Source organism: Acanthopagrus latus, chromosome 4 (assembly GCF_904848185.1).
Source record: "Acanthopagrus latus isolate v.2019 chromosome 4, fAcaLat1.1, whole genome shotgun sequence".
Taxonomy (NCBI): Eukaryota; Metazoa; Chordata; class Actinopteri; order Spariformes; family Sparidae; genus Acanthopagrus; species Acanthopagrus latus.
The window spans coordinates 20,831,629-20,858,413 of NC_051042.1; the positions used below are offsets into that span (position 1 = coordinate 20,831,629).

Below are 26,785 nucleotides of genomic sequence, written 5' to 3' on the forward strand. Positions count from 1 at the left end.
TCACCTGATGCGTTGTGTTCTCTTTTGTTTTACCAGACAAAGAACCTGTGGTCCTGTTAGGCTTTTAAGTAATTTCTAAAGAATTCTACACCACAGAAAATAATAACTTCTCCTAAAACTCCCTCTGAGGATAGTTTCACAAGATGGATAAATACACATGCATTTGTTCTAAAAAGAGAAGTCAGTTACTGTACAAGGGCGTTTTATGAGGAGTGAATTCTAAAAGTGAGTGGATTAATTCAAAACTAACTATATCTGCAAAGGTTAAACAAGGTGATTTTTTGTTATCTTAAAGCGGAATCGTCTCAGACAGATATGCTTATTCCTTGAACTAAACATAATGTTAATCATCAGCCGAATCACAAGTTAGGGAAATCATGACACCAGCCACTGTGTCGGTGGAAAGTCACATGAGACTCTGCCCTGCCACTGGGTTCCAACACACACTTACCTGTATTTAAGGGGAAACATGAGGGCTTCTAAGGCGCGACATGCCTCTCCGAGCCTCTGGTAACTAGTGGAGTGGAACAAAACCTTGTGTTCGGTCAGAACTGCGCAGAACAGGCTTAGAACATTTTGTATTCCTGGAACGAGAAAACAAAAGAGGATGAAATGAATGAGGTATTTGTTGGAATGTGATGGCCATATTGCTCCAGATCATTCATCAAACATCCGCGGCTCTTTGTGGACACATATCAGAACACACAATATTCATCTGGGAGTTTTGTTCAAATGCATAACAGCTTCAAGACGGATTGCTGCAGTTCAAAACATGGAATATTCTGTAGAATATTGCCACGTTATGCAGCAACCATACCAATGCTACTTATGGACTGGGTGGCAATACTTGTGCACTGGTGTACTGATCTCACTTTGAAGATCCAGGAGGATGAGCTGTGGCGTCGAGGGAAGTAGTTTGGTAACACAATTTCTCTCAGAAGAGAGCAATACGTTGTCTGCATAAGCTGCTTCTGCCTCACACTGAATAAACTGATTATGCGAATTATGTCTCTACAGTGTGTCTTTGTTTTTGGTTGGTGACTTGTCTGTGTTTTCTACCATATGGGGCAAACACATGTAGGTAGGAGGATTAGTGAGCTAAACCTTGACTGGAGCATTATGAAATAAACTACTGCATATGTCAGAGAAGTGGTGTTGTGACTCTTGCGGCTTCAGAAGAAGCTACATTTAATCTGTTAAATTGACTCCAGTGAAGTCACTCAAAGATTCAAATGCATTGTGGGTAATGTAGGTGCGAGGTTTTGAAAAAAGAAGAAGACCGTGTGGAATAAAAAAGGTGATACCTGTGATTCATCTGTACTGCTTTTTATCATTCATATTTAAACTGTCCATTGACTCCAACAGTGATAGAGGAGTTTAATGTTAGGTAAACATATTAAAACATGGTGCGTACATTACCCACAATGCAACTTTACTAGTTGACATTACTACACTCCTACAGATTCCTCTGGAGCCACAAAAGGCTTTATGCTACTTATTTTACATATAGTAGCACACCCTTAAGACCTGTACCCACACTTTTATGTTTTTTTCTTCCCTTGGACAAAAACAAAACATTTCAAGGGAAATGGTTGAAAGTTAGCGTTAAACATGGAATACAAAAATCTGCTGGAAAACAAAAGGAAATGACATACTCTCATACAGTATAAATAATATTTCAAATACCGATCTGACAATCAGGAAGAATTCTAAGTTTACAGTTCCTGTTATTGTTTCCTATCGAGCAACTGACAGACCAATTCATCACACATTGTAGTGATAAAGAGAGAGGAACACTGGCAGACATGTATCCGCGCCACTGGGGGCGCTGAGTCTGGACGTTTGGCTGCCTGAGTTGAGCACTTTAGTGGTAAACAGGAAACTAAACACCAGCCTCAACAAAATCAAACCAAATGGCTTCAGTTTTTTTTTTTATCATCTTTTATAGACAGAGTAGGTCCAAATGCTCTGATGTTATTTTTGGTAGCACTGCTTTCTATTAAGATATTATCTCTGGTTTTACACTCGCACCACAGATTCAGATTTTTACTTATCTCATGGAAATAGTGACATACTTCCGAGCCCTAAATAAGAAGTGACAGAATATCCCCAGACAACAGAAGAGACAAAAGCAACAAACAACAAACAACAGGGCTGTTGGTGGCTGGTTTTATCTGACCCTGGGAGGGATGTACTTCCTTTGCAGAGTGACATGTTTAACACACATTCCTCAATGGTGACTTCGGTGACCTGTGCACACAGAGCAATGTGCGGCTGACCTTCCTGCCTGCACAGCTACTAGCCAGTCCTCATATGGACATGAGGATGACCTAATGAGGGAGACGATGCACTTGTTCTCTCTGCTTGTGTGTAGCTCATCAGCTGACTTGTGATATCTACCCTCGTGTAAGCCTTCAAAGCGGTCAGTTAGGAGAACCAAGAATGATTAACTCAATGTCTAACTGTGAGTCACTTTCACTCTGTATGCCATGAAGACTGTATGCCATGAAGGTTCCAGTACATCTGTCTTGATTCACAATCAAAAACAAATATCATATCATGAGATAAAGGGGCTCTTTGTATTAATTTGCAGCAAATTACACGTATGAATCACTTTTTTTATTTGCCATAGGTGAGCTGATTTAACGTGACAGAGAAAATTAGACCTTCTCCACCTCTCAATTGTTTTTCTAAGCATGTAAACGATTTATTGAAGTTGTTTAAAACTGCTGGACTGTCAGCTTCTTCATGAAAGGTTAGATTTTTCAGCAAAGGACCAAAGCATGTGGCTAAATGCAAATTCTCCAAGTGCCTCGTCTCAGTGCCTATCTCTGCTCCACTAACAGAGAGCAACAGTAGCTAAATTGAGCTTAGAAATGGAGTCAGCTAAGAAACTAACAACCTGCTTCCAGCACAACACAGAAGTTCCACGGAGTCTCTTTAATCTATGCACAATTAAAGGGAATACCAACTGTTTTATACAATTTGCTACTTGTAGCCACAGCAGTCCTGCTGGTTCTAATTTACATTAACCTGTGCAGAATGCATAAATGGATGTAAGAATACAATCAATGTAAAAAGAAACAAAAAACATTTGGGGATTAGAATTGTTCACTTTCTTGACAACAATTAAATGAAAAGACAGAAATCACTGTCAAGTCTGTACACCCAATATGTGGCTTAAAGCCAGGAGTCGGTTAGGAGAACACAGCTAGCCTGGGTTTGTCCAAAGGTAAAATGAAAAGAATAACAAAGTAAGAAACATCTGCCTGTCTCAAGTTTATTAATTAACATGTTATGTCTCGTTTGTTTAATCTGTGTACAAGTGTAACAGAGACAGGTTGTTGTTTCAAAGCTAGATGCTCCCTTTAATGTTCATTTTAAGTCATAATGCTAAGCTAAGTTAACCACCTCCTGGCTGGAGCCTTATATTTAGCATACAGACATGAGAGTGGTAATGACTGCCTGAGCTAACCTTTGTTGTAAGTATCCAGATTGGCTACAAATGCATGAATTCCACATAACCCTGATCACATGTGTATCGTGCAAGTCACCCCCCATGTGCATGTTCACCACTTTGTCCAAACAAACAGATGGTGTGAATACACTCAGGAAATAAAATCCACTCTGTTTTCAAGCACATTCTTCTAATCAAATGAGGCCGAATGAGGAAAAACTTTCCATGACAAATCAAATTTCAGGTGAAATATATCTTATTTCACTCTCAGCTCTTACAGATGTAGGCCTAGGGTTACAAAATTTGCCTGATTCGTCTTGAGTGAATTACAAGGCTACAAATACATTGTACAATAGCTCAGTTGTGATTTCCGTGGACTGATGAAAGTGAAAGGCACACTCCCTTATCACGGTCTAACTACTCTATGAGTCATGGTGAATCAGGCATAGAGTGTCTTTAACAAAGCACGTATTGCCTGTGCTAATCGTTTTACAGTCGTTTTGAGCAAACATGGCAACGTGAGACCAGCAAACTGCATCAAATCTTCATCATGTGCTCGTTGTAGCCCACAAAAACGTACAGAAACATTGATGGGACAAAGCGAAAAACCACCATAATCTGGCCTCAGACACATTTACTGTAGAATTAACTCAAGTCTTTAATGGTTCATTGCAAAAGTCTTCTGACTGTACAAGTGCTACAGTGCTGTAGTTTACCACCACGTGATTAGCAAAGTAGAACTGAGCCTCTAAAAATCTGAAAAGGATCAGGACTGAATTAATGTAAAATGTGGCTAAGCTGCTAATGATGAATAATGCCAGTAATATGATTAAGACAGATGTTCTTTAAGTGCTTTCTGTCAGATCATAACAACCAACAATCAAAAATGTCTTCAAACCTAAACAGGATATTCTATAAACGTGACAACCTGCAGCAGGAAATGGTTGGTCAATCAAGAGAGGACAACGACAGGATGTTAATAACAAACAAATGACACAACACACACTCACTAACAAGTCAGAATCTGACTCATCATGTCACATCCTGTCTTATGATTACTAGTTAGTAGTTATCAAAGTAACTGGACCCACCCAGCTGCTGGAAGAGCAGCGCCACACTTTTGCATGTGACAGGCAGCGTGTCATTCAGAGGCGTCTGGATGAGCTGCCGGTCTCCTGCTCCCAGGCTAAACAGCTTCTGTAAAGAGAAACGAAAAGCACTTAAGGTCAGAAATACAGTCATGGAAAATGTTCTACTGCCATCATGTCCACAGGGCCAAGCAGTGATGCAACTGAAATTCATCCATTAAGATTTATAGCCCTATGTACTGCGACTGTATCACACAGAGGAGACATGCTATTCATTGCAGCCGCAGGGCCACTTGAGTGACTTTTGCATGTCATAGAGCAAGGGAAAAAAAATGCTGCTGAAATGTGCCTTTAGACATGTCAAACTGCTGATATTCTATAGAATGTTTTGTGATTCACATTATGTGGTACTGAGACATAAAAAAGGGTTGTAGAGACCTTTAAGATGTAAAAATATGATCAGTCAAATGGAAAATCATTGGGTCAATGGGTCTTCAATCATATAATTCTCGACATACTCGTATGTTTACAAAGTGCCGTTTTGATAAACGAGTCTGTTCCACTGCTGAGGGTCTGGCTAACGGCAGACTTGAGCACTCAGGATGTGAAATGGTGTCTTGATCGGGAACAGGCCAAATTCTTTCCTTGTATAGTACCTTAGCCATCTTTTAAAACCTAATCTGATTTGGGAATTGGATTTTGGAACTGATGAGGATTTCTCCTCAGTGGCAGTGGCTAATGTAATACATATTTTGAGTTGGCACAGTCTTTAAAATGCAAGCAAGTAATCTACATTGCCTGATTCACTGCATTTATGGCCTCACCTTCTGACATTTGGCTATCAAACTGCAGCAAACAAAATATTAAGTAACTAAACACATTGACATTCTAAATATGTATTTCCCTAAACTGTTATAAACACAGTTTACGAGCTCGGCTGACTTCTACACTCGTCTGGGCTGAGGCATTTTGCTAAGAGTAACATGATGGAAAAAAAGACGAATATGTATTAGAAAATGACTGCCTGTGGCTGGACAACAATCTCCGGCACCATCTGAACACGACATTCCTGATTGGCTGCACAGCTGACATAAATCATTTAGTATCAACATGAATCTTTTCCAGTCTGGTCTGAATCTGTGAGGTACAGGCCAGTAGATGAAAAGCAAGATGTCTTGTAGATTGTGGTACTTTGGGTGTAGTTAGTCTCAGTTAAGACCTACCTGGGATCCACCAGCAACAGGAACCTGGAAAGTAAAGAGGTTGGCCACCAGATTTTCTAAAGGGAAACTCAGGCTGTCAATGTACACTGTGTAGATGAGACCCAAGCATCCCTGAAAGCACAACATGTGAAATAGTAAGACATCACACACAGACACATACAAATATCTGAAGGGGCCTGCATTTCAGTTTTTAGAATTTTTAGTTTTATAGAAACTGTTTCCTAAGAATTAAGCTATTACAAAATCATCCAAGAGAATGTCCCTGGTTATAAAAAGTAAATTAGTATGGCATAAATCCTAACCTAAATTTAAAATAACCTCCATTTTTAGTTCTGTTTAAAATGACAACTAAAATGGAGAACAATATGAACACTTAAATATTATCAAGTTGGATTTAAGGCTACTCAAGCCATAACCGTTGGGGAAGCTAATGTTGATGTTAGCCAGCTGGAGTTGATAACATTGTTGTTAGCCTGCCTGAGAAGCTAATACTGATCTTAGCCTGTTAGTTGAAAATTTCGGGGCCCATGTATTACTAAGTTTAAATCCTCTCCTCCACAACAAGATTAATGCCTCTGACTCACTGTAGGTGAGATTGAATGCCCATGTTTTCTCGTCCATTAAAGCAAGCTAGCCAGCCAATGACAAGCGAAGTGACACAGCTGTTGTCATGGATACAGGTGGGAATGTTGACTGAGGAATTAAGCTTTTAGTTCCATTCAGGATTTCTTAAGACACAATAGGATGTGTAAGATAGGATAGGACACAGCCACAAGTTAATGAACTGCTTCTGTAATAGAAGAATACAATTTTTCACAACTTCAAAATTATTGTTATTATAGGTCAAAAACTTTGGGACCTTTTTTGTCTAATGAGGCCCCTGAGCTATAAAACAATAATGACTTTACTTTCGATTATTCTGACACATTAAGGTAAAGTATGATAGCGCTGTTTATTCTGACAGCACATGCATACATGTAGGAACAAACAAGGCTGACCATGAGCCTGTAAAAGCTTTGATCAACTCAGTCTGTAGTGAAAACATCAGAGGTACTTGTGCTTCTTTGTCTCATTTACTTAACTTAAGTGTGTGCTTACACTTAAGGGCCTATTTCGCAGACAGTACAAAGTAGATTAACGTCACCGCAGACCTGCAAGATGAAAGCACTGATCTGACAAAAATTCAGAGTATTCCATCTGAACAAGACAGAAAATATTTTTCAATCAAGATTTAATCATATGGTGTCTTATTACCCGGAATATTTCAGGATAATCCAGCCTGGACACGAGAATGAGACTTTTTGGTGCAAACACTTGAGCTGGCTGGATCAGGCCATCCTCCTCAGCCTCTTCATCTTCATCTCCATCAGCCTCAATACTCTTTGATCCCTGCAACATAAAAAAAAAAGTTATTTCGGTCGAAGAGTTCAACACTGTGCCATGGACTACAGATCTTGAACTGTACTGCAGAGCCTCTCAACTCTGCTTAGCTCCTTGTTTAGCTTACGAATACATCATATGCCTCAAACGCTGCACAGGACATGTCTGGCATGTGCTATCATATGTGTTATTCTTTAAAAATAACTGATGTACCCCAACATAAATAGTACAGTACAATACTGAGTTATTTATACTGAAATTTAGTCTGCATATGTAAGCTTATGGATGGACACTCCATTTTGCCATTTTACTTGAGGGTTGCATCAGAAAATAGGCTTGAAAGTTGAACTAGTTCCTCCTAGAAAACGAAAATAGCCAAGATAAAACTCTTGCATCAGACAAAGTCATCGCTTCAGCCTCAAAAAATCTTAAACATCCTCCTTTTACTCCAGAGAGGAGATACACTTAAATGAATGTTTGGACGATTAATCATCTCCTTTCCCAATCTGTCCCAATTCAGCACAGCTGCTCATCCCACTGGAGCCATTATATGAACACATCAGATTTTCTAAAATTACGATGGTTAATAAAAGATCTCGCCTACAAAGACACAGAATCATATGAGTGAATTCCCTTAGAGAACAGCCAAAATGAGTTTAGAAGATTAATGTTGTTTTCCTCCCAGAATCACTGGGAGGTAAAACATCAGAGACAATAGTGACAATACCAGTGCTGTTTGAATTTTTTATTGTTGATCACAAGAGCCTGTTGAATACCGGATTTTTGGGATCACTGCCAATACAGTTTTTAGGGAATAAAAAAGATAACCATTGTCGATATATCTGCCGATAGTCTTGTATACAGAGAATGAATATGTAAACACACATTTTTTGTAATGATCCCTTAAATTGCAAATCATACACAAAGTTATGTGACAAAGGCAGGTGTTTTACAATTTAACAAAAAACATTACTCTCCAAAATCCGTTTGCTGAAACGGTAAAATGCAAAACATTTTTTGCATTATGTTAATGTTACATACATTATGTATGTAAAGAATAAAGACTCCATAACCGCACATATTAGACAACATATATGCTGATTCCAGTATACACTATATTGCCTAAAGTATTCGCTCACCTGCCTTGACTCGCAATTGAACTTAAGTGACATCCCAGTCTTAATCCATAGGGTTTAATATGATGTCGGTCCACCCTTTGCAGCTATAACAGCTTCAACTGTTCTGGGAAGGCTTTCCACAAGGTTTAGGAGTATGTTTATGGGAATTTTGACCATTCTTCCAGAAGTGCATTTGTGAGGTCACACACTGATGTTGGATCGGAGGGCCTGGCTCTCAGTCTCCGCACTAATTCATCCCAAAGGTGTTCTATCGGTTTGAGGTCAGGACTCTGTGCAGGCCAGTCAATTTCATCCACACCAAACTCTCATCCATGTCTTTATGGACCTTGCTTTGTGCACTGGTGCACAGTCATGTTGGAAGAGGAGGGGCCATCCCCAAACTGTTCCCACAAAGTTGGGAGAATGGAATTGTCCAGCACCTTTTGGTATACTGAAGCATTCAGAGTTCCTTTCACAGGAACTAAGGGGGCCAAGCCCAGCTCCTGAAAAACACCCCCATACCATAATTCCCCCTCCACCAAACGGTACATTTGGCACAATGCAGTAAGACAAGTAATGTTTTCCTGGCAACCGCCAAACCCAGACTCATCCATCAGACTGCCAGATGGATAAGCGCGATTTGTCACTTCAGAGAACGCGTCACTAGAATCCAGCAGTGGCGTGCTTGACACCGCTGTATCCGACGCTTTGCATTGCACTTACTGATGTATGGCTTGGATGCAGCTGCTTGGCCATGGAAAACCATCCCATGAAGCTTTCTACGCACTGTTCTTGAACTAATGAAGGCCACATGAAGTTTGGAGATCTGTAGCGACTGACTCTGCAGAAAGTTGGCGACCTCGGTGCACTATGTGCATCAGCATCCTTTGACCCTGCACTGTCATTTTCTGTGGCCTACCACTTTATGGCTGAGTTGCTGTCATTCCCAATCGCTTCCACTTTGTTATAATACCACTGACAGTTGACTGTGGAATATTTAAGAGCGAGAAAATTTCACGATTGGAAATCGTGGCATCCAATCACGGTACCATGCTGGAATTCACTGAGCTCCTGAGAGCGGCCCATTCTTTCACAAATGTTGAAACAGTCTATATGCCTAGGTGCAAGATTTTATACACCTGTGGCCATGGAAGTGATTGGAACATCTGATTTCAATTATTTGGATGGGTGAGTGAACACTTTTGTCAATAAAGTGTGTATTTGTTAGGCCAATGTCAGCCAATATCACCGGCTCTATAAACCACTTCTGACATGCAAAAATGTTGACTGTACACATGACAAAAAAAAAGAAAAACAACAAAAAAAAAAAAGAGAAAAAAAAGAAAAAGACCATCAAAGGCTTTCTGATTTTTGTTACGCTGGTACTCTAAATCTCATATCTGTGAGCAAAAATACAACCAGAAAACAAAGGGTGACCTGAAAACCCTAGATAACTACAGAAAGGAACACCAACTGTCCTGTTTCAGTGAACTGAATTAAGATAGTGACAAAAGTCTGACACACTTTACTGAAAGTCAAATCTATAAAATAAAGTGCCATGATCAAACATGTTATCTACCTCTTTCCAAAATCATGACAAGCTTGTTGTACAGGCAACAGCCTCAATCTGTTTCTAATTGTCTCTATCGTGGATCCACGAGCCCTATCAGGACCCTGATACACCAACTTCATTCCTAAGTAAAGCCCTTATCATAATCTGGTATATTTCTCCAGGCAGTGAAAACATGCCATAAGTGCTTCAGTACCTCGGGACCAACGAGTAAGGGATCAAAATATCCTATTCAGATGGAGGTCACATTTCACCATTACTGTTAGGATTTACTTCAATTATTAGACAAAATACATTCCTCTGCCGCCTGTCTGGACTCTCCCTGGAATCCAACTGACTAGATAAGGATGAGAGTAAAGATTGTTAAAACACCCTCACGTTTCAAGAAGATCTTCAGTCCTACAAACTGAATCCAGGAATGTGTGTTTATTATGCAGAAACATGATGTCTGGACGGAGCCAAATATAGCCCCAATCTAATAATGATCGACCAAAAAGAAGGTAAGGTGGTGTTTTGCTTGAGGAGTCTATCAAATTCAAAAGTTCATAGGTTCAGTCTTCACAAAATGTGTGATATACACAGTGCAGCCACGTGCCTTGGTCAAGTGTTTTCTTGGCATACACACACACAAACGTATCAAATACAGAGAACTATTTTTGACACAAGTTTATAATTACAAAGGATGGAATTTCTGTCTGCCTGTCTATTGATTTTCTTGTCAATCAGTCATTCAATCAACTTAACGTGGTCGCATTACTGAGGAACCACGGTAGTGGAGCGTCGAGTGAGAAAAAGTTACATCGGTGGCTCTCTTTACCAAAAAAAAAAAAAAAAAAAAAAGATATTTGTCCTTTCTGTGAGTGCAAGTTTTAAGTTTTATGAATATTCATCGATGATTATCAGAATATGATGGGCAGGATAACTCCCATGCATGCTTAGCCTTTCTCGTTTTTTCAGTCCGTTTTACATATTGAATTCGGAGTGTGAGAAAATAATCTTTCCAGACCTCACTAATAGCCATGCCAGTCCCCTGGTAACAGTAAACAAAGACACATTTACAAAAACCTTAGGCCCCATGATCAGGTCTAACTTTGAAACCAGTGCGTGAGGAAGGAAAACAGACCAGGATCCACTGTACTGTAGTTAGTTACAAGCAATCACAATTAAACCTGTTAGAGGGCTCAACCAAAACTACTCTCTAACAGAAAACAATGCACTAATTTGCTTATCTTCTCCCTTTGATGTGACAATTTGTCCTAAATCCCCCCCCCCATGGATTATGTGCCCACTCTTTAAAAAAGGGGAATGTTGCGCAATTATGGTGTGACTCACATAACAAGCTGAAATTCTAACGTAATGAGAAAAAGATGCACTACTACTACAGTTGTGAGCGTCCACAAAACATTTCCGTCATAATTCTCGTACATGACTGCATTTCAAATTAAACATTTAACTTGAAAAATGTTTAGCTGAACCGGAATGTGTTTGACGACTTCCTTCCACATGTGAAAGGATGTGAAGTCACAGTGGGCAGAGAGACAGGAGTCATTTAAGGCCTCTAACATAGTGAAGCAGAGTGAAACAATTAGTTTGGTATTCTGTGGGCTGTTGGCAGGGGGAGACATTAACGAGATCATTCATAAGTATAATAATAATGACATCCAAACAAATCTATTGCAATCAATAATTTATGAGGGCTTTAAACATATGTGCCATGACCACTAATCTGATACAAAACACAATCTTGTATGCATGAGTAAATCAGATGAAATGTGTTGTCGGAGAGGCACAAGTCCATCTTCGCCTTGTTACTTGTGTTCCTCTTTAACAACATCCCTCAGCCAGCTCACAATTTACTAGGTTGGATCCAAGCAAGTCTTTGTTTGCCTAAAAGACATCTCGCACGCTACTGATATTTCAGATGGCCTTTGGCACGTTTTTTAACTTGCGCTAAATACCGCAAAACAAAACAATAAGACTACAATAGAAAGCAGAAACCAAATAACCTTTGCATCGCCCCTGGAGACATTGTGATGGCTTCTAACAGTCATGAGAGGGACACAAAGATGAAGATGACTGTGACCTCATGCTTATCATAAGATGACCGAAACTCAGGTTCACTGATGATTATGAGAAGCCAAATAAGGATGACATGAAGCCTGCTGCTCGCAGGGATGTGATGCTCAACTATTTGATGGAGTGACTAAGTGAAACAAACTACTGGGGCTGTCCTGGATGCCATTTTTTTGGGCTTTGTGGGAATTGCTGACAAATATTCTGTGAGAAATTGCTGTTAATTCAATTTTGAGTTCATGACAGACAGGACGGGTACTCACATCCCCATACTGACGGGATCATATTTGAGCACATTTATCAGTCATTCTTCTTCTTTTACAGTACAGCTGAGGCAAAGACTCCTTCTGATACTGATTTTGTAATACTGATACTGAAATGACTTACAATACCAAAGGTAGAACCTTTGAAGCTCCAAAGCATTTGGATCAAACAAAATAACTCTAGCATAGTGGCTCAAAGGCTAGCACTGTTGTTTCCCAGGGCTCAGTCCTGTTTATACTTTATTAGTTGTTTTGTTTTTGTGGGTTTTCACATGGTGCTCCCATTTACTTTGGACACTCGTTGACTGTATTTTCTGTGTTATCCTTTTAATGGAAACAAATGAATTAATGCCTGGATGAAAAATGCATAAAAAAGTGCTCAAAAGTGTGTGTATGTGTGTGGGTATGCCTGTATGTTGCAGTCTTACCTGCAGATTGACCTCAGCCTCGAAGAAAGTGAGGCACGAGCAGTAGTGTCGGTCTGAATCGATATCTGTCAGCACGACGGTGAAGAAGGTGGGTGCTTTCCTGTCCCTGGACAGCCTCCAACCCCCAGGCTGGCAGAACTGAAAAGAAAGTCAATGCAATGTGATTTCATTAGAATATCATAAAAGATATTTAACAAAGCATGGACACTGTGACACAATGACTGAGGCAACATCATACCCTCCAGAGAGGACACAGAGTGCTGTTAGTCATTTAGGCTTGAATACTTTCCGAAGATACATTTTGAGTGGGTTCAAAGAGAATTTGATATTAACACGGAATTTTTTGATGTCCCCTGAGATTTTCCTTTGGTAACTCATTCAAACCTTAAATGGACAGGGCGTCACTGTTGCCAGTCTAAACCTACTGCCCCATAGAGAGTATAGACAGGATGTTCTGCTCCACTGCAGCAATTACATCGGCTCATCAGAGCAGGAAGTGGCATGTTCAGTATTTAGTTTCCTGAGAATCATCAGGGAAGGTGCCAGGCCAATCTGCTCAACAGTCTGATCACAAACAGCAACACTGTAAATCAGATTCACGGAAAATAACCATTAATGAAGCAACATACCGGGTGACTGAGCTGATCACAGCAGACTGAATTAAGGCTGAAACAGATTTATTTTCCTGCTTTCAAAATGTATTTTTTTTAATTTGTCATCAGTTAAGTAAACAATACAGAAACGGTTCACCCCAGTAAACAGATCTCTCTCATAGTAACTCTGTTTATATTTTGATTGTCTGGATTAAAGATTCAGACTAAGACCTGGACATACATGACTAAAGCATACTTGAATTGTGAAGCATTCCGATTCTCCAGGGGGAAGTTCCGTCTTCCAAAATCTTCCTGGAACAACCAATTATTTATATTTCCAAATGCTCTTGTTTAGTGGGGATTTAAGAATCACACAAATCAACAATTCGTGATGCGTGACAAAACAGAGCCATTTTTAGCAAATTGCAGACTCTGATACGCACAAAGACTGTTACCATAATAAAAAGCATCTCCCAGAGCAAGAGTGTGAGTAACGACCCATCCTGACACAAAACATCTGCAAAGTGTGGCAAAAACAAGCTTTTTCTTATGCAGTGTGCTGTTTGACAGATAATGCTCATAAACACAACAGACAAATTATTCTTTTTCTCAAAGCCAGTAATAAACCACCAACTAAAAACCTGAAAAACCGTAATCTCAAAACTAGAAAGATTTGATTAAATTGGATATGTTATCATTTGAGAGACAAATAAGGTTATTTACTTATTTGGGGCAAGTAAGAGCACAAAGGGACAAAATATGGGAGGCAGGAGGGCATATGGTCAGAGAGGCGACTGTTTGTGTCTGCTCTCTCTCTGTTTTTGCTGGAGGCCCAACTGGCTCTGGCTCTGAACATGGTGTTTAGACTGCTCCTCAGGGGTTACGCAGGGGATCACCGGACACATGGAGGAAGAGAGGAGACTGGGTAGAGGGAGGGGTGGGTGAGGGCAAAAACAGATGGATTGATGGACAGATGGATCTGTGCACAGCCAAAGACAAATATACTAGCAAAAGAAAAAGACGAGGAGTAGAAACAGAGGCACAGAGGGGTAGGAGTCGACAAAGAGAAAGAATAAATGGAGAGTAAGGGAGGCAGAGAGGAAAAGGGAGGAGGGGGGACTTGGCTTGTTCGACCTGGAGGTTTGGATCAGGATGCCACCATCTACCAGCAGATACAATAGCTTGCAGGAAATCTGTTAAACCTGCTTTGTGGTGAGGTGTGTGTGTGAGTGAGAGTGTGAGTGTGTGTGTCCAGACAGGACTCAAGGACAGTGCAGATAAGTGTGATCCTGTCCTGAACTATTCCAACTATGCCATTCATTGTTGTCAAAAGAGATAAACACCTTTGGGACTGCATAGCTCAGAAGATCACAGGAGATATAACATCCTGTGTGTGTGTGTGTGTGTGTGTGTGTGTGTGCGTGCGTGCGTGCGTGCGTGCATGTACGAGTATATGCATGTGTCAGAGGAACTATAACGAAGCACGTGGTAAGAAGATTAATCGACTTCCCCAATGTTAAATCAGTGTTTCCTCAAAGTCGTTATCTTGCCTGTAGGTCTGTGGAGAGACACTCAAGTGCTGGCGTTGGTTCAGAGACACTTCGGGGAGTTCAGTATTTTGTAAACTTGACTTTATTCTGGGACCGCTGCGTCCAGACAGACTGCTGACATCATTTACATGCCAACTTATAGCTGTCTTGCAAAAAGATGATGAAAAGAAAAGATGGCTAGTTTAAATGACGTAGCTGGATATAAAAAGGACAAAGGTTCAATCAAATCAACAAAAGTCAAGTGAAAAGTTGATTACATGTTTTCTTTCCCCTCTGCATTTTTATTTATAACATGTGGTATATTACTGAGGCCTTCAACATATTTTTGTCCAACCTCTTTGCTCATAATGCTCATTAGGAGGTTTAGTGTCTCCAACAACTGAGCGTGCATCCTGCATACAGATGTTTATATGTGCTGTTTGTTTGTAAACCGACTGTGTGAAACAGGTGTCTCGATGTTTTCAGAATCGGCCCTGCCTTTCTGCACCTTTTGCTGAAGCAGAAAAGCCTCTGACGGGCTGGAACGCTTTCTTGTTTTGTTGCAAATGTTGTTTAACATTTCAAAATGTAACTATGCACCACCGTGTGTAAACAGAGAAAAAATGCGTACGCTATTTGTTTAAAACGCCTGACTTGAAAAATTATGTCAGCTGCTATTCTGTCAAACACAGAGTGCAGTGTGGTTGTAAACACACGGCTACATTTCTGAGGATTGTCCTAGTATGTACGTTTCTGCTAATGTGTACCAAACATTTGGTGCCAGTGAATTTAGCACTTACAGCAACTGTCCAACAGAAATACTGCTCCGAACAACCAACATTTTCAGCACTTTTTGCAAAAAATGACCATGAACCACAGTGAGCTGTTAAATGCAGATCTGTGGCAACAGGCAGCTAAGTAACCAACTCCATTACCTTCCTCCTATCAGAGTTCCTGATAAGCTTTGTGTTTAAATCTGAATTATTATCAAATAGGTGCGGTAGCATTGACAACAAATCCTCAGTTTGTTATTGTAGCATCGATCGTCTGACTAAGTGACTATTGACTGATAACAGTGGTTCGAACAGTACGGCATGTGAGATTGACAATAGATGGCAGGGGAAGAGCCTCACAGACAGAAAAAAAAATTAAAGTGTTAAATGCCAGAATGGATCTGCAAATATAATTGTGCAAATCAATATAGCTGGGCGCCCTGCCCAAGTAAAGTTTATGTGTGGGAAACAGAGGAGAAAACTAAAGCAAAAACACACTGGGGGCAAAGGGCAAGTAATGTAATGGGTATATACCTGACCTCCATGTATCACCGGTATCACTGACTAGCCTGGCAAGTCTACTATATGTATTAATGTCCTCCTGTGCTACATTCTGCAACCAGTGAATGACGCTGGACAGATTTCCAAGTAGCAGCAGAGCCAAGGGAACAAGTGAAAGCATTGACTGACGGGAATCAGATGCAAGCTTTATGGTACATGCAGCAATAGCATGACACAGAAATCCAGTGCTATGCCAACAGGTCCAAAGGTCAACACGTAGGAAACTTAGCCTTTTTAAAGCACACATACTGTACGCACATGCTTGGGTGTGCACACACAAACACACACATAGCGGAGAGAAAGGACATCTCCCATTCCTAAATTAGACCTCAGTCAAGTGACAAAGGGCCACACTTCTTGTATTAATGTCAAAGCCGAGTAAACTGCTGCCCTCAGGCTAAACTCTCTGCATCACATCATGTGCTGCAGCCTGGTATGACCGACTCCCACCCAACTGCTCTGTTCACCTACTCAGGCAGTGACACTGGATCTGCAGTCTGACCTGCTAAGCATCGTCACAGCTGAGTGCTTGAAGAGCGGCACCAATAAAGAAAGAAAAAAACATAGACACAGAGGCTTAGCCTGATCAGGACAGGGCTGCATTCTTATACTGTGACGAGTCATTAATGCCCAGCCAGTCAGGCTTGTGAAGGCCAGATATAACCGGGGTGGCAGCCATTACGAAAGATGACTCAAGACAAAGAGATAGAGAAGATGGTAGTCAGCTTTGTCTTTTTCTGGTATGACGCAGCAGAAACATGACCGTAAAACACGTTTGTGCTGTGTTTTATAATGACCCCAACATTTGAGAGTCCTGTACTTGCACTTGAGGAAATGCAAACAGACTCTGAAGGGTCATAAAACCTTTAAAGTGGAGTTCCCGTCACCACAAATGAGCTCAATCCCACGAATCCTTTTGGGGTGGGACTTTTTTCATAATTTTGGGTGAGTTACAACCCCAATGAATACAGGGACTGAAGTTTTTCAGTGTTTTCTCTCCACAGCAATAAAATGTGCGTAGACTAAGCCCCAAATCTGAGCATCAGCAAGATGACCAAAACTATCCAGCCTCCCCTGACTTCAAGGAAAAACATTCTGTTGCATGGAGATAAAATAAGTAAATATGGCTGCCAGACAGTCTCATATCATAGAGCAGGTATTACTGAAAGGAAAACATGAAAATTATTCTAAATCCATCTATACTTCCAACCAAACTTGCAGAGGAAAACGTGTGCACTACAGTAGACTGTACACTTCCATCATCCTCTTGTTCGTTCCCTATTTCTGTGGAGGAGCTGTGCGCTAACAACACAGTGACGGAAAGTGAAGTGCAAGCTGTCAGGGGCCAGAGAGGGAGGTCAATGGCGTGCCGCCTGTCCAGGACTCCTGCTTTATCAGGTCTGCAGGATGAGCAGCGGACAAAACAACCAGAGACGGCTTCTCCAGCCAAGCAGTCTGGTGCACAAACATGCATGCCCCCTGCTTCAACAATCTCCTGAGTGTGAGGAACACAAGACGCAAAACTGTCAGCATAATGACCATAATAGCACTGTTATCCAAATACTACTTAGTGGTTGTAGTGAGTAAATTTACTGCGCCAAACTCCATTTCATAGCACTCCGCTGAGGTGGCATCTCCCTTCCACTTCCATTCCTGAACTCCTCTTCCCTGCTGTCACCAACACTCCTGGTTTCCCTTTGCTGATCTGTTATGCAATACCAGACGCATATGGTTCATTTTAGAGATAGATATTTTTAGATGACCATGATGGACCACAGTAATTCCGAAGAAATGTCTAGTCAGGCAATACAGGAAGACTCATGTAGCAAATACTGCAACCTATACTGTACACAAAATTTCAAGCTTCATGAATGCCATATGTGTAGGAAACGCTACACCAGAGGGAACCTACTACAAGATGTATTTTTAGTGCAAACGTAAAGGGGTTCTTTTTGTTAGCCACAACAAGAACAAGATCATAAGGACAACTCTGCCGAAACCCCATTTTCCTAAAATCCCTTGGGAAGATTTGTTCACTCCAGGGCGAATACTTGGGTTTATTTCAAAACACAGCATAAATTAAAAACATACGACCAGTTCATCACATGCGACTTAAAAACAGAAATGCATAAAGAGGCAAATAAAAAGGACCCTCCGAGAATCATACGTTGCTAAACTTAAATCAATCCACTGTCAAATTAATTCATCCCGCTCCCTCAACCTGATCCCTTAAACTTAACCTGAAGCGTCTGTGTGATGTTCATGGTTGCCATGAGGGTCCCAAACATTGATTTGACTTATTATGTTTCGGTCATGTCAAAAGTAGGTTAACAAACACCATATCTTCCAAGCGGAATGGGTTGAATCATAGTTCAGGAACCAATCTGCTGTGAAATATAGTCAAGAGTACAAAAATACCCTTTCAGAATCCAAGAAAAGTCCATGGATTTTCCCTGCTGTTTGATAGCAGGATCTAGTGGTAAAACTGATATGAAAAACACTTGAATAGAATGAAAACAATCATAATCCAATAAATTCTCACACTGCTGTGACAAAATCTGTCATAACTGAAGGGAGTAGACCGGTAAAATGAACAAAGTAAACCTTACGACACTACAGTTTGAGGAGGCCCTCTTCAGTCATGTACCACGGTGCCAGCTTATACAAGTGGGTTAGTTTTTTTCAAACACCTGACATGAGTTGCGCAATTCATGTCAGGTGTCTTATATTAAACAGAAATTTGGCTGGACAGTACAGTTGGCTTTGCAACGTTAACCATTAATTGAACTAAAGTACTGGTTGATAAGTGACGATGACACTGAGAACACCACATACTGTGTTACACATAGTTGCTACAAAATAAAGAATTTGCATCAGTGGCCAACGAGCTGTAAAACAATTACAGGCGGTGTGCGTGATTTATCACCCCATCCACATGTGCAAAATCATAACAGACACCAACAGACCATAAAAACCTTTTCTGATCTTACCTTTTGGCAGCCATGGTGAAGAACATTACTGACCGTCCTTGTTGGGTTCTATCCGATTGTCTCCCTAGCAATTTTGATGGCACAGAAGTGAAGGATCGAGACTATTAGAGTACTCATCACAGCTGACTTCAATAAATATCTATGAAAAAAAGGTTAGGTGGTGTCGGGAAGGACAATTAACTTACCACTGAAAAAACTGACAATATGACAGATGTGACTCTCACTAGTATCCAGACTGGTTTTCAGTCATTTATGTTGAGAATACAGCAGGCGATGAAAGCGATACAGAATCAAGCAGTAGACTGACTATATTTAGTCCTTTACATATGCATAAACTATAGATTTAACCTGCCATCAATGATCTCTGTTCTTGTGCCTCTCCTAATAGCTAGTGTCTAGCAAGGAGCTGAGTTGTGTCTGATTTAACTTTGCCCTTTCACTCTACCAAGAACCACATTGTCTTCCTGGGACCTGCTACAGGGTCACATCTGGCCTCCAAACCTCGACAGCCTGCAGCTGAGCATTTGGCTTTCCAGCACTTTACCTACATCTGCTCTACTGTGACCAGGCTGTGGATCAATGCTTATGTACTGAAGCATAGTACAAGAAGAGGCACGTAAACTTTTGCTCTGGCAGAAAGCAGTGTCCCAGGTCTGATCTGCGGGGCAATAGTGGAGTGCATTCGGTGTCCGTTTGATAGTACCAGTGGTGTATCAACATTTTCAAATCCCACACAATGGCTTTCAGCTCAGCTAGTAAGTGGGAAAAGTGGGAAAGGGACACAAAAAAATAATTGACAAGAAGTTAAGTAAATGCAATATTGTTGGGTCATAATTTTATTTGCATATGTATGTATTTTTTGGGAATTCATGTTATGAACAGATATTTTTTATCATGCCCATTTATTGGCTGGTTTGTCAACAGAATTACAAGAAAACTATTGAACTGATCTCCAGGAAACTGGGATGGTGAATGGTCTTGCATTTTTATAGCGCTCTTCCATTCTACTGACCGCTCAAAGCGCTTTACAATACACGCCACATTCACACACACATTCATACACTGATGGCGTAGGCTGCCATGCAAGGCGCCAACTGCTCATCAGAAGCAATTTGGGGTTCAGTAACTTGCTCAAGGACACTTTGACATGCAGCTGCCGGGAGCCAGATTGGAACCAGCGACCTTCTGAACTAGACCAGCGAACTAGACAACCCGCTCTACCTACTGAACTACAGCCGCCCCATGGATGGAGGATGTCTCTCAGCCCAGAGTAGATCACATTAACATTTGATGTGGATCAGGATAAAGAGACAATTTCAGGAATTATTTCTCACTTTCATCACTATTGTGAGATAGCGTGTTTGCAACATTTTTGTTAATTTCATAGAGAAATCTGGCCTATTCAGGTCACTGGTCTCAATGACTAAGTGCAAAAGGGGACTGTCAGGCCTTAGCGGTATTTTTGGGTTATTTGTCCATTATTATCAGCACCACAATGCTACAGCCTTTGTTTTTACCTACCAGCTGACAATAGGTAAACATGGTTGTTTTTTAAATTTCATCTGTAAAAAGTAAACAAGATACATCAAAACACATGCCTGAGCACATGGAGTGATGAATGAAAGAGCAGGGTAAACAGCTTTGTCCTGAGGTTGTAGATCAGTACAATGGCTGTCCTGCGTCAGACTTCTGAGCCCCGGCCTTTACAGCACAGTAAGATAATGGCTGATAATGACCTGACTGTGGAACAGGTGCTTCCTCCACTGCCTTGTGGGGGCCTTGGTGTAGCTCCAGTATTCACTGTAAGCCTCAATCTCACTTCTGCCCTTATAAGATCACTTCAAACCACAAGAAGTTTTGTTCCTCTCTTATAAACTTAGACAAAATGAATGTGCAGTATGTGTCAGTAAGTTGAGAATCTATGAACACTATGTTGTATCATAGAAGATGTTTGCTAACAAAAGGCATTTGTCACATATAGCTTCAGAAGCAAGTTTCTTAAATAATTTTGTGTCAAGACAACAAGTAAAAGGAGAACTTGTTAATTAAGAAATAACTATGTTAATATAAGCTTTTCAACTCAAAAACCCACACAACAAACTACTCGATGGTGATAATCTGCAATATCGTCATGGCAACCATTTCTGACGCTACACAGTTAACATCTGAAAATAGAGAGATAAAGTGCTGTTTTTTTCTTGAAAATATAAAAGAAAAAAAATGGACTGGACAGGACAAGATCAGCTCGCCCACTGAATGGACAATAATGTGCATACTACTAGTAAAATAAAATGTGGCACCTGACCATAGGATCTCCACATATGGTGTTGTTCTTAAACAACATCAAAGGATGTCTGTGACGTGCCTTTAACAAGATGTCCCACCTTACATCCCCTCTTAAAAGTCATCATGTGACAAATGAATGCACATCAAGTAATTTTTATGGAAAGCGCCCTATACAATGTAGTCCAAAAGCAAAGCAGGTGCGGCTTTAGACCTAGATTTCTCTTAGTTCTAGGTGGCTTGATGGGAACACTGAACCTCCTTTGAACATCCATCTATCCATTGTCTGTAACCACTTCATCCCTTTTATGGGGTTGCGGGGTTTTTTGCTGGCAGGGTACACCTTGGACGAGTCACCAGCTCATCGCAGGGCTCCTTTGAACATATGTCCAGAAAAGACCCAGTGAATTAAAAAATAAGAGGAGGTTACATATGCTATGCTTTGATAATGCAACAAAACAGTTGTGAAAGGTTGAGGCAAGCCTATCTGAACTTAAAAAAAACAACAACCTTAAGACATAAAATTAAAAAAATCTACAAATACATAGCATTTTTAGTGTAAATTAGGAGTGAGGGCAGACTGGGAGAATAACTGAGGGTATAACTCTAAGAACCCAGCAACCAGCCTGTGTATACCATGCTGTTCCTCAAACCCAAAGACACTAACAGGGTTTGACAGGCAAGCAACACTGCCATCCCCACACTTACAGTAGAATGTCTAAAAAAGTAAATGAATAACCGCAATGTAATGTATTACTGCACCATGTTATTATGCTGTCAACAGACTGTTCCAAAGAAACTGACTGTTATTCAGGACTTTCAAATATCCAGCCCATGTCAATACCAATACTTCCTTTCAGGTAAAACTCAGCGAGCTCTGTAACCAGCCAGTACTCGACGATTCTTTATCTCCACAATGAAACACAACGGGGAACTATCACAATAAAAAGTTGTTGGCGAGTCCAACTTTAGAAGCTCAACACTGAGGAGAACACCAGAAAATGGACATCTGAGAATACTGAAGGATCTCTCATGGCAAGTGTAAATGTTCAGGTTTCAAGGGAAATCTCCTCGACAGAGATTTAATGTGAAAGCAATGAGCACGTTAAAGTATGCAGGTGTAAGAATCCAAGGCACTGCCACTGGCCCTGGCGTCAACAGCAGTCCGCATTTTTACTGCCAACAGTGGCATTCAGTAGCCGGTTAGAGGGATGTCTGGATCCAGCCAGCTCTTTAGATGGGAGGGAGGAAATTTAGAGGGTGTCATAAAACTTCCTCTCATCTTGGACCTGTTCACCCGTCAACTGGCACCAGTTCACAGCTACATTTTTGTGCCAAGCTCCTGGCTGGTGATAAGTGACAGAAATGGTCACTTATTATTGTTTCTTTTTGTGTTTTGTTAATTTGTAAAGCTCAGACTTGGATCCATCAAGACTTAACATTTCTGTAAAGCAAATATGACAGAATAAAGAGGAAAGAAACACCATAACATATACAACACCACATCATATATAACAATAACTGACAACTTCTACCGGATCTCATCTCAAAGTTTGACTATTTGCTCTCTCCAGCGTACTGTGGCTTCATTTCATCCTGTGTATTCCCATTTCCTGATGAACTCATAGTGCTTTTCACCATGGAAAATCCTGCTTGCTTGATAGCTCCAGCTTTGTTTCCTGATGTGTTTAGCTTCACTGGAAAACGAAGCATTGATTACTCATGTGTGGATCTTCCTGACAAACACATGATCCCATCCCACCCCCCCTGGCTGGAACGGCATCCTGCTATCTGGAATGCACTGTTTAGTTTTTCGCTCATAGTTTTACAAACATCATAAGACTGACGTGCAGTGCGACATGTCAAATTATGGTCGCTTGAGTCAATCCATCAAGTCACACAATTAGACTGCATTCTTTCATCTGTTTGTGGTTTGGCGAAAAGCCCAAAACTGACTAAACCAAGGCTGCTGGTTATGAACAATGCAGTTAAGCATTGTCATGATTCGCTTGTCCAACTTGCTGAGAGAACAAGGCCAGATGAATGACTCAATGCTGCAATAAGGGAGGTTCCTTATTCAAGTTGACAGAACCTGACCTGAACCCAGATGCTCGGGTCACACTGGAGTCCGTTCAAGAAGTATTGATCAACCTTCATCAACCTTCATCAACTTTCATCAACATGCTTCGAGAAGTACTCTTTCTTTGAGACAATAGCTTCTATCTTAAAGGTACTATTTTTAAGCCAGTCTAGCCGTCAAATCAACTAACAAATGACACCAGCAGGTTACAACTTCTCTGGATAATTCAAGCATCACTCAGGGCAAGCCACGTTCCTCATTACAGCAGGGAATTGGGGGAAAAGGGAGGAATTGAAGAAGTCAAAGTTCTACACAAGAGATATGAGACAAATGTTTACAGTCTGGTCAAGTCAGGTCAAATTCCTTCATCAGAGGAAGTTGGGCCCCGGAGGAAATTTTTAAAATGTCATGTCTATGTATTTTTGTCGGAGGAAAACAAGGGAGGGTGTAATAAGCATTACGTACACAGTACCTGTGTCTGTTGTGATGCAGGAAGCCTTTGCAAGTTCAGTTTTATATACCACAGGCAAACACTGCCTACTACAAAATGAGAAACGTGGAATAACAGAACACAGTGTACAAAATTTTTACTCTAAATAATCCAGATTTTTCTCTGTTATCAGCTTGTCTTAGATTAGCCCACTGGAATAGTACAAAGGATTTACTTCTGACTGATAAATGTGAACTCAAAGCCTGACTCATTTAATGATGCCCCTCCCCTGGTGCCGGAAAAATACCTATTACCCTTTTACAACTTGATGAAACTTTTGAACCTGGTTAACACATGATAAAGACAAAAGGTTGCAGCCCTTCTTCTCAGAGTCAAACTTATTTGAACGTGAAAAGACATCAAATCTAAGCAGCCTAGTTTTTCTACTGATAGCAGTTTCTCTGATGTCCAGTGTGAACTAATTTGGTAAATTTGGGTGTAAATTGTTTAAAAAGATAATCTTTATTACTCAGGTTTAAAAGCTGACTGCAACCATAGTATGAAAAGAGGTCAATACTTTTGTATGTGTTTTCCATTGCAAGAACAACTTTTTACACAAAAACTAAAATACCAATTGACGACACCTCTGAGTATCCTAACTAATCCTGACGATGTAAGACATCTGAAAATTCCTATCATGATTCAAATGGTAGTTTGTAGAGAAGCCTGTGTTGTCACTCTCATTTAGGAGGACTGTTTTGAAGACTGGTTAATGGTATTCCACTGAACACCATCTTAGCAGTTAGCATCGGGCAATTCGAATGTGGGCTCTCTTGGGTATCAACCAAACTCACTCAAAACATGTGAAGGGACTGAAGAACCAGAGACCAGAGTGGAGTTGTATTTTAAGGGACAGAATCTAAATTAGCAATGGGATATAAAACAAATGACCGGCATGGTATGCGGTCAGAGGAACAAGACTGCTTGCCTAAATGATTGAGTGGAACAGAAAACCCACACCACATACTGTGTGTTGGGCTGGACCAGTACAGGATTACTATTGTTCAGTACTGAAGCATCTCGCCCACAGCTGCAACATGGGAGACGAGCGATTGAGCAGTCTGAACATCAGGCTAAAACTCCCACTGTTGTTCATGTCACACACCTTAGGCTAAATGCTACAAGCCTTCAAGAGGTGAGGACAGGTCACTTCTGTACTTTGAAAACAAACTAAGAAGTACGTCAAGGAGGGACGACGTGCAAAAAATGGACAGTCAAAGTTTTGGAATCAACAAATCCTTTGAGGATGTTTCAGCTCAGAGTTCTGAGTTGAGAGAAGTCAATCTCAATGTGTTGACCAAGCATTTCTCTCAAAAATGTTTGACCCACAAAACCACATTAATTCATACAAGTATTCATTCATTGATTAACTCCAGACATTTTAACTAAAACTATAAATAAATTAGTTATACAGTTTATTAAAAGTAACAAATAAATGTTGCCCATTAAATGTTCCCAGAGCCACTCCTGATTTTAATCTTTATGATTGTCAAAACTGACTGGCTAATTGTTTCAGTTGAAGCATATTACCACAAAAACTTTACTTTAACCCTCATTTTGAAATGCCCAGCCCTGAATTTGGCTCTTAGCTGTTTGTGACATTAGAACAGTTACCCATTTCCCAGTATGGACATAGGTCCTGTACGCTGTGCCTTAGATAGTAGTTATTACCATATTAGCAGAGCTGACCAAGGCTGATCGAGCTGCAGCAACTCAAATAAAATTTCCAAAATGTAATGACTGATTCAAAGCAACGTTATCAGAGGAGACATGTTCTTTTCCTGCTGGGAAACATGGCTAGAGTGGAGACAGCGGGGTGATTCTGCTGACAAATCATTGTCTGCAGGCTACATGTAATGGACTGACCCTCATGTTCAACGCTGAACTTTGTGATGCTTTGGAATGTGTTTGACCTCTCAGGCGTTGTTGTCAAGACATCTCTCTTCACCCAACACACACATACACTATATACAGACCTGAAGGCCAAGCTAAGCATAAACATACACAGCTATCCATTTCCATTCAGTGAATGTTGTCATATTCAGTGGATGGTACTTTCCATGTCAGATTAAGGATTACGTGCTGTTTGAGAGACCTCACAACCCTCATTTTTCACAATCAAGCTAATATTATCTGGTCAAATTATGTGAACAATGAGGCTATCTTTAAAGGGCTATGCTTTAGACATTATGCAACTGTTAATATCTAACTTAATTATTAAAATAAGAGTCTTCTCTGATAGAACCAAGGCAAAAATAAGCTTTATCAAAATTTCTAGCAAAACATAAAACGCTTTGCAACCAGTAATGAGATAAAAAATAAAATAAAAAATTGCTAAATATAATGCAATGGATAACAAAACTTAAAAAAAAAAATATTTTTGCATTAGTACTGTAGTTTTTTGTTGACTGACTTTACAGTAACATCTGTGCATTTTATGGACTTTTAACAAAGTTTCTGAAGGGATAAAGCCAGCTTGAACACGATCGGGCCAATCTGTTTGAAATACTAACCCAATTAGTTTTATGTACCTCCCTTATTACATGCAAAACAGCATTTAACAAAAACCTTCCTGACATAAATTGAATGCATACTGCTTCCACTGTGTTAAAACACAGGGCATGAAGGTTTGATTTAGGTGAATGTAGTGGTAAAAATTTATAGCTCAGTTTGCTGGCAAGCTCTGTGACCTTCAAAATCAGGTCTGGCTAAGGCCTCTGTTACTCCAAACACTCACCGACAGTTGGATTAGCTAGGCTTAATGTTCATCTGGTTGTCTTACAATGTAGACTTTATACGTGTCATTAATACAGCCCATTAAACACGAAAGAAAACAGTGCCTGCTAGAGGTTGAATTGTCTGAAAGAAACAAGTACAAAGGTGAGA

General features: G+C 40.4%; 1 protein-coding gene across 10 annotated transcripts in view; it reads right to left on the reverse strand.

The window, feature by feature from the left end:
- Positions 1-26,785, reverse strand: part of sbf2 (SET binding factor 2) — a 110,304-nt gene that overhangs the window by 51,454 nt on the left and 32,065 nt on the right. For all 10 annotated transcript variants that reach the window (XM_037094731.1, XM_037094729.1, XM_037094733.1 and 7 more), the window contains 5 exons: positions 12,601-12,738; positions 7,023-7,157; positions 5,769-5,879; positions 4,549-4,654; positions 452-584 (listed from right to left, as the gene is read on the reverse strand). In XM_037094731.1, the coding sequence (XP_036950626.1) occupies positions 452-584; positions 4,549-4,654; positions 5,769-5,879; positions 7,023-7,157; positions 12,601-12,738 (623 nt within the window). The remainder of the gene's footprint in view (positions 1-451; positions 585-4,548; positions 4,655-5,768; positions 5,880-7,022; positions 7,158-12,600; positions 12,739-26,785) is intronic.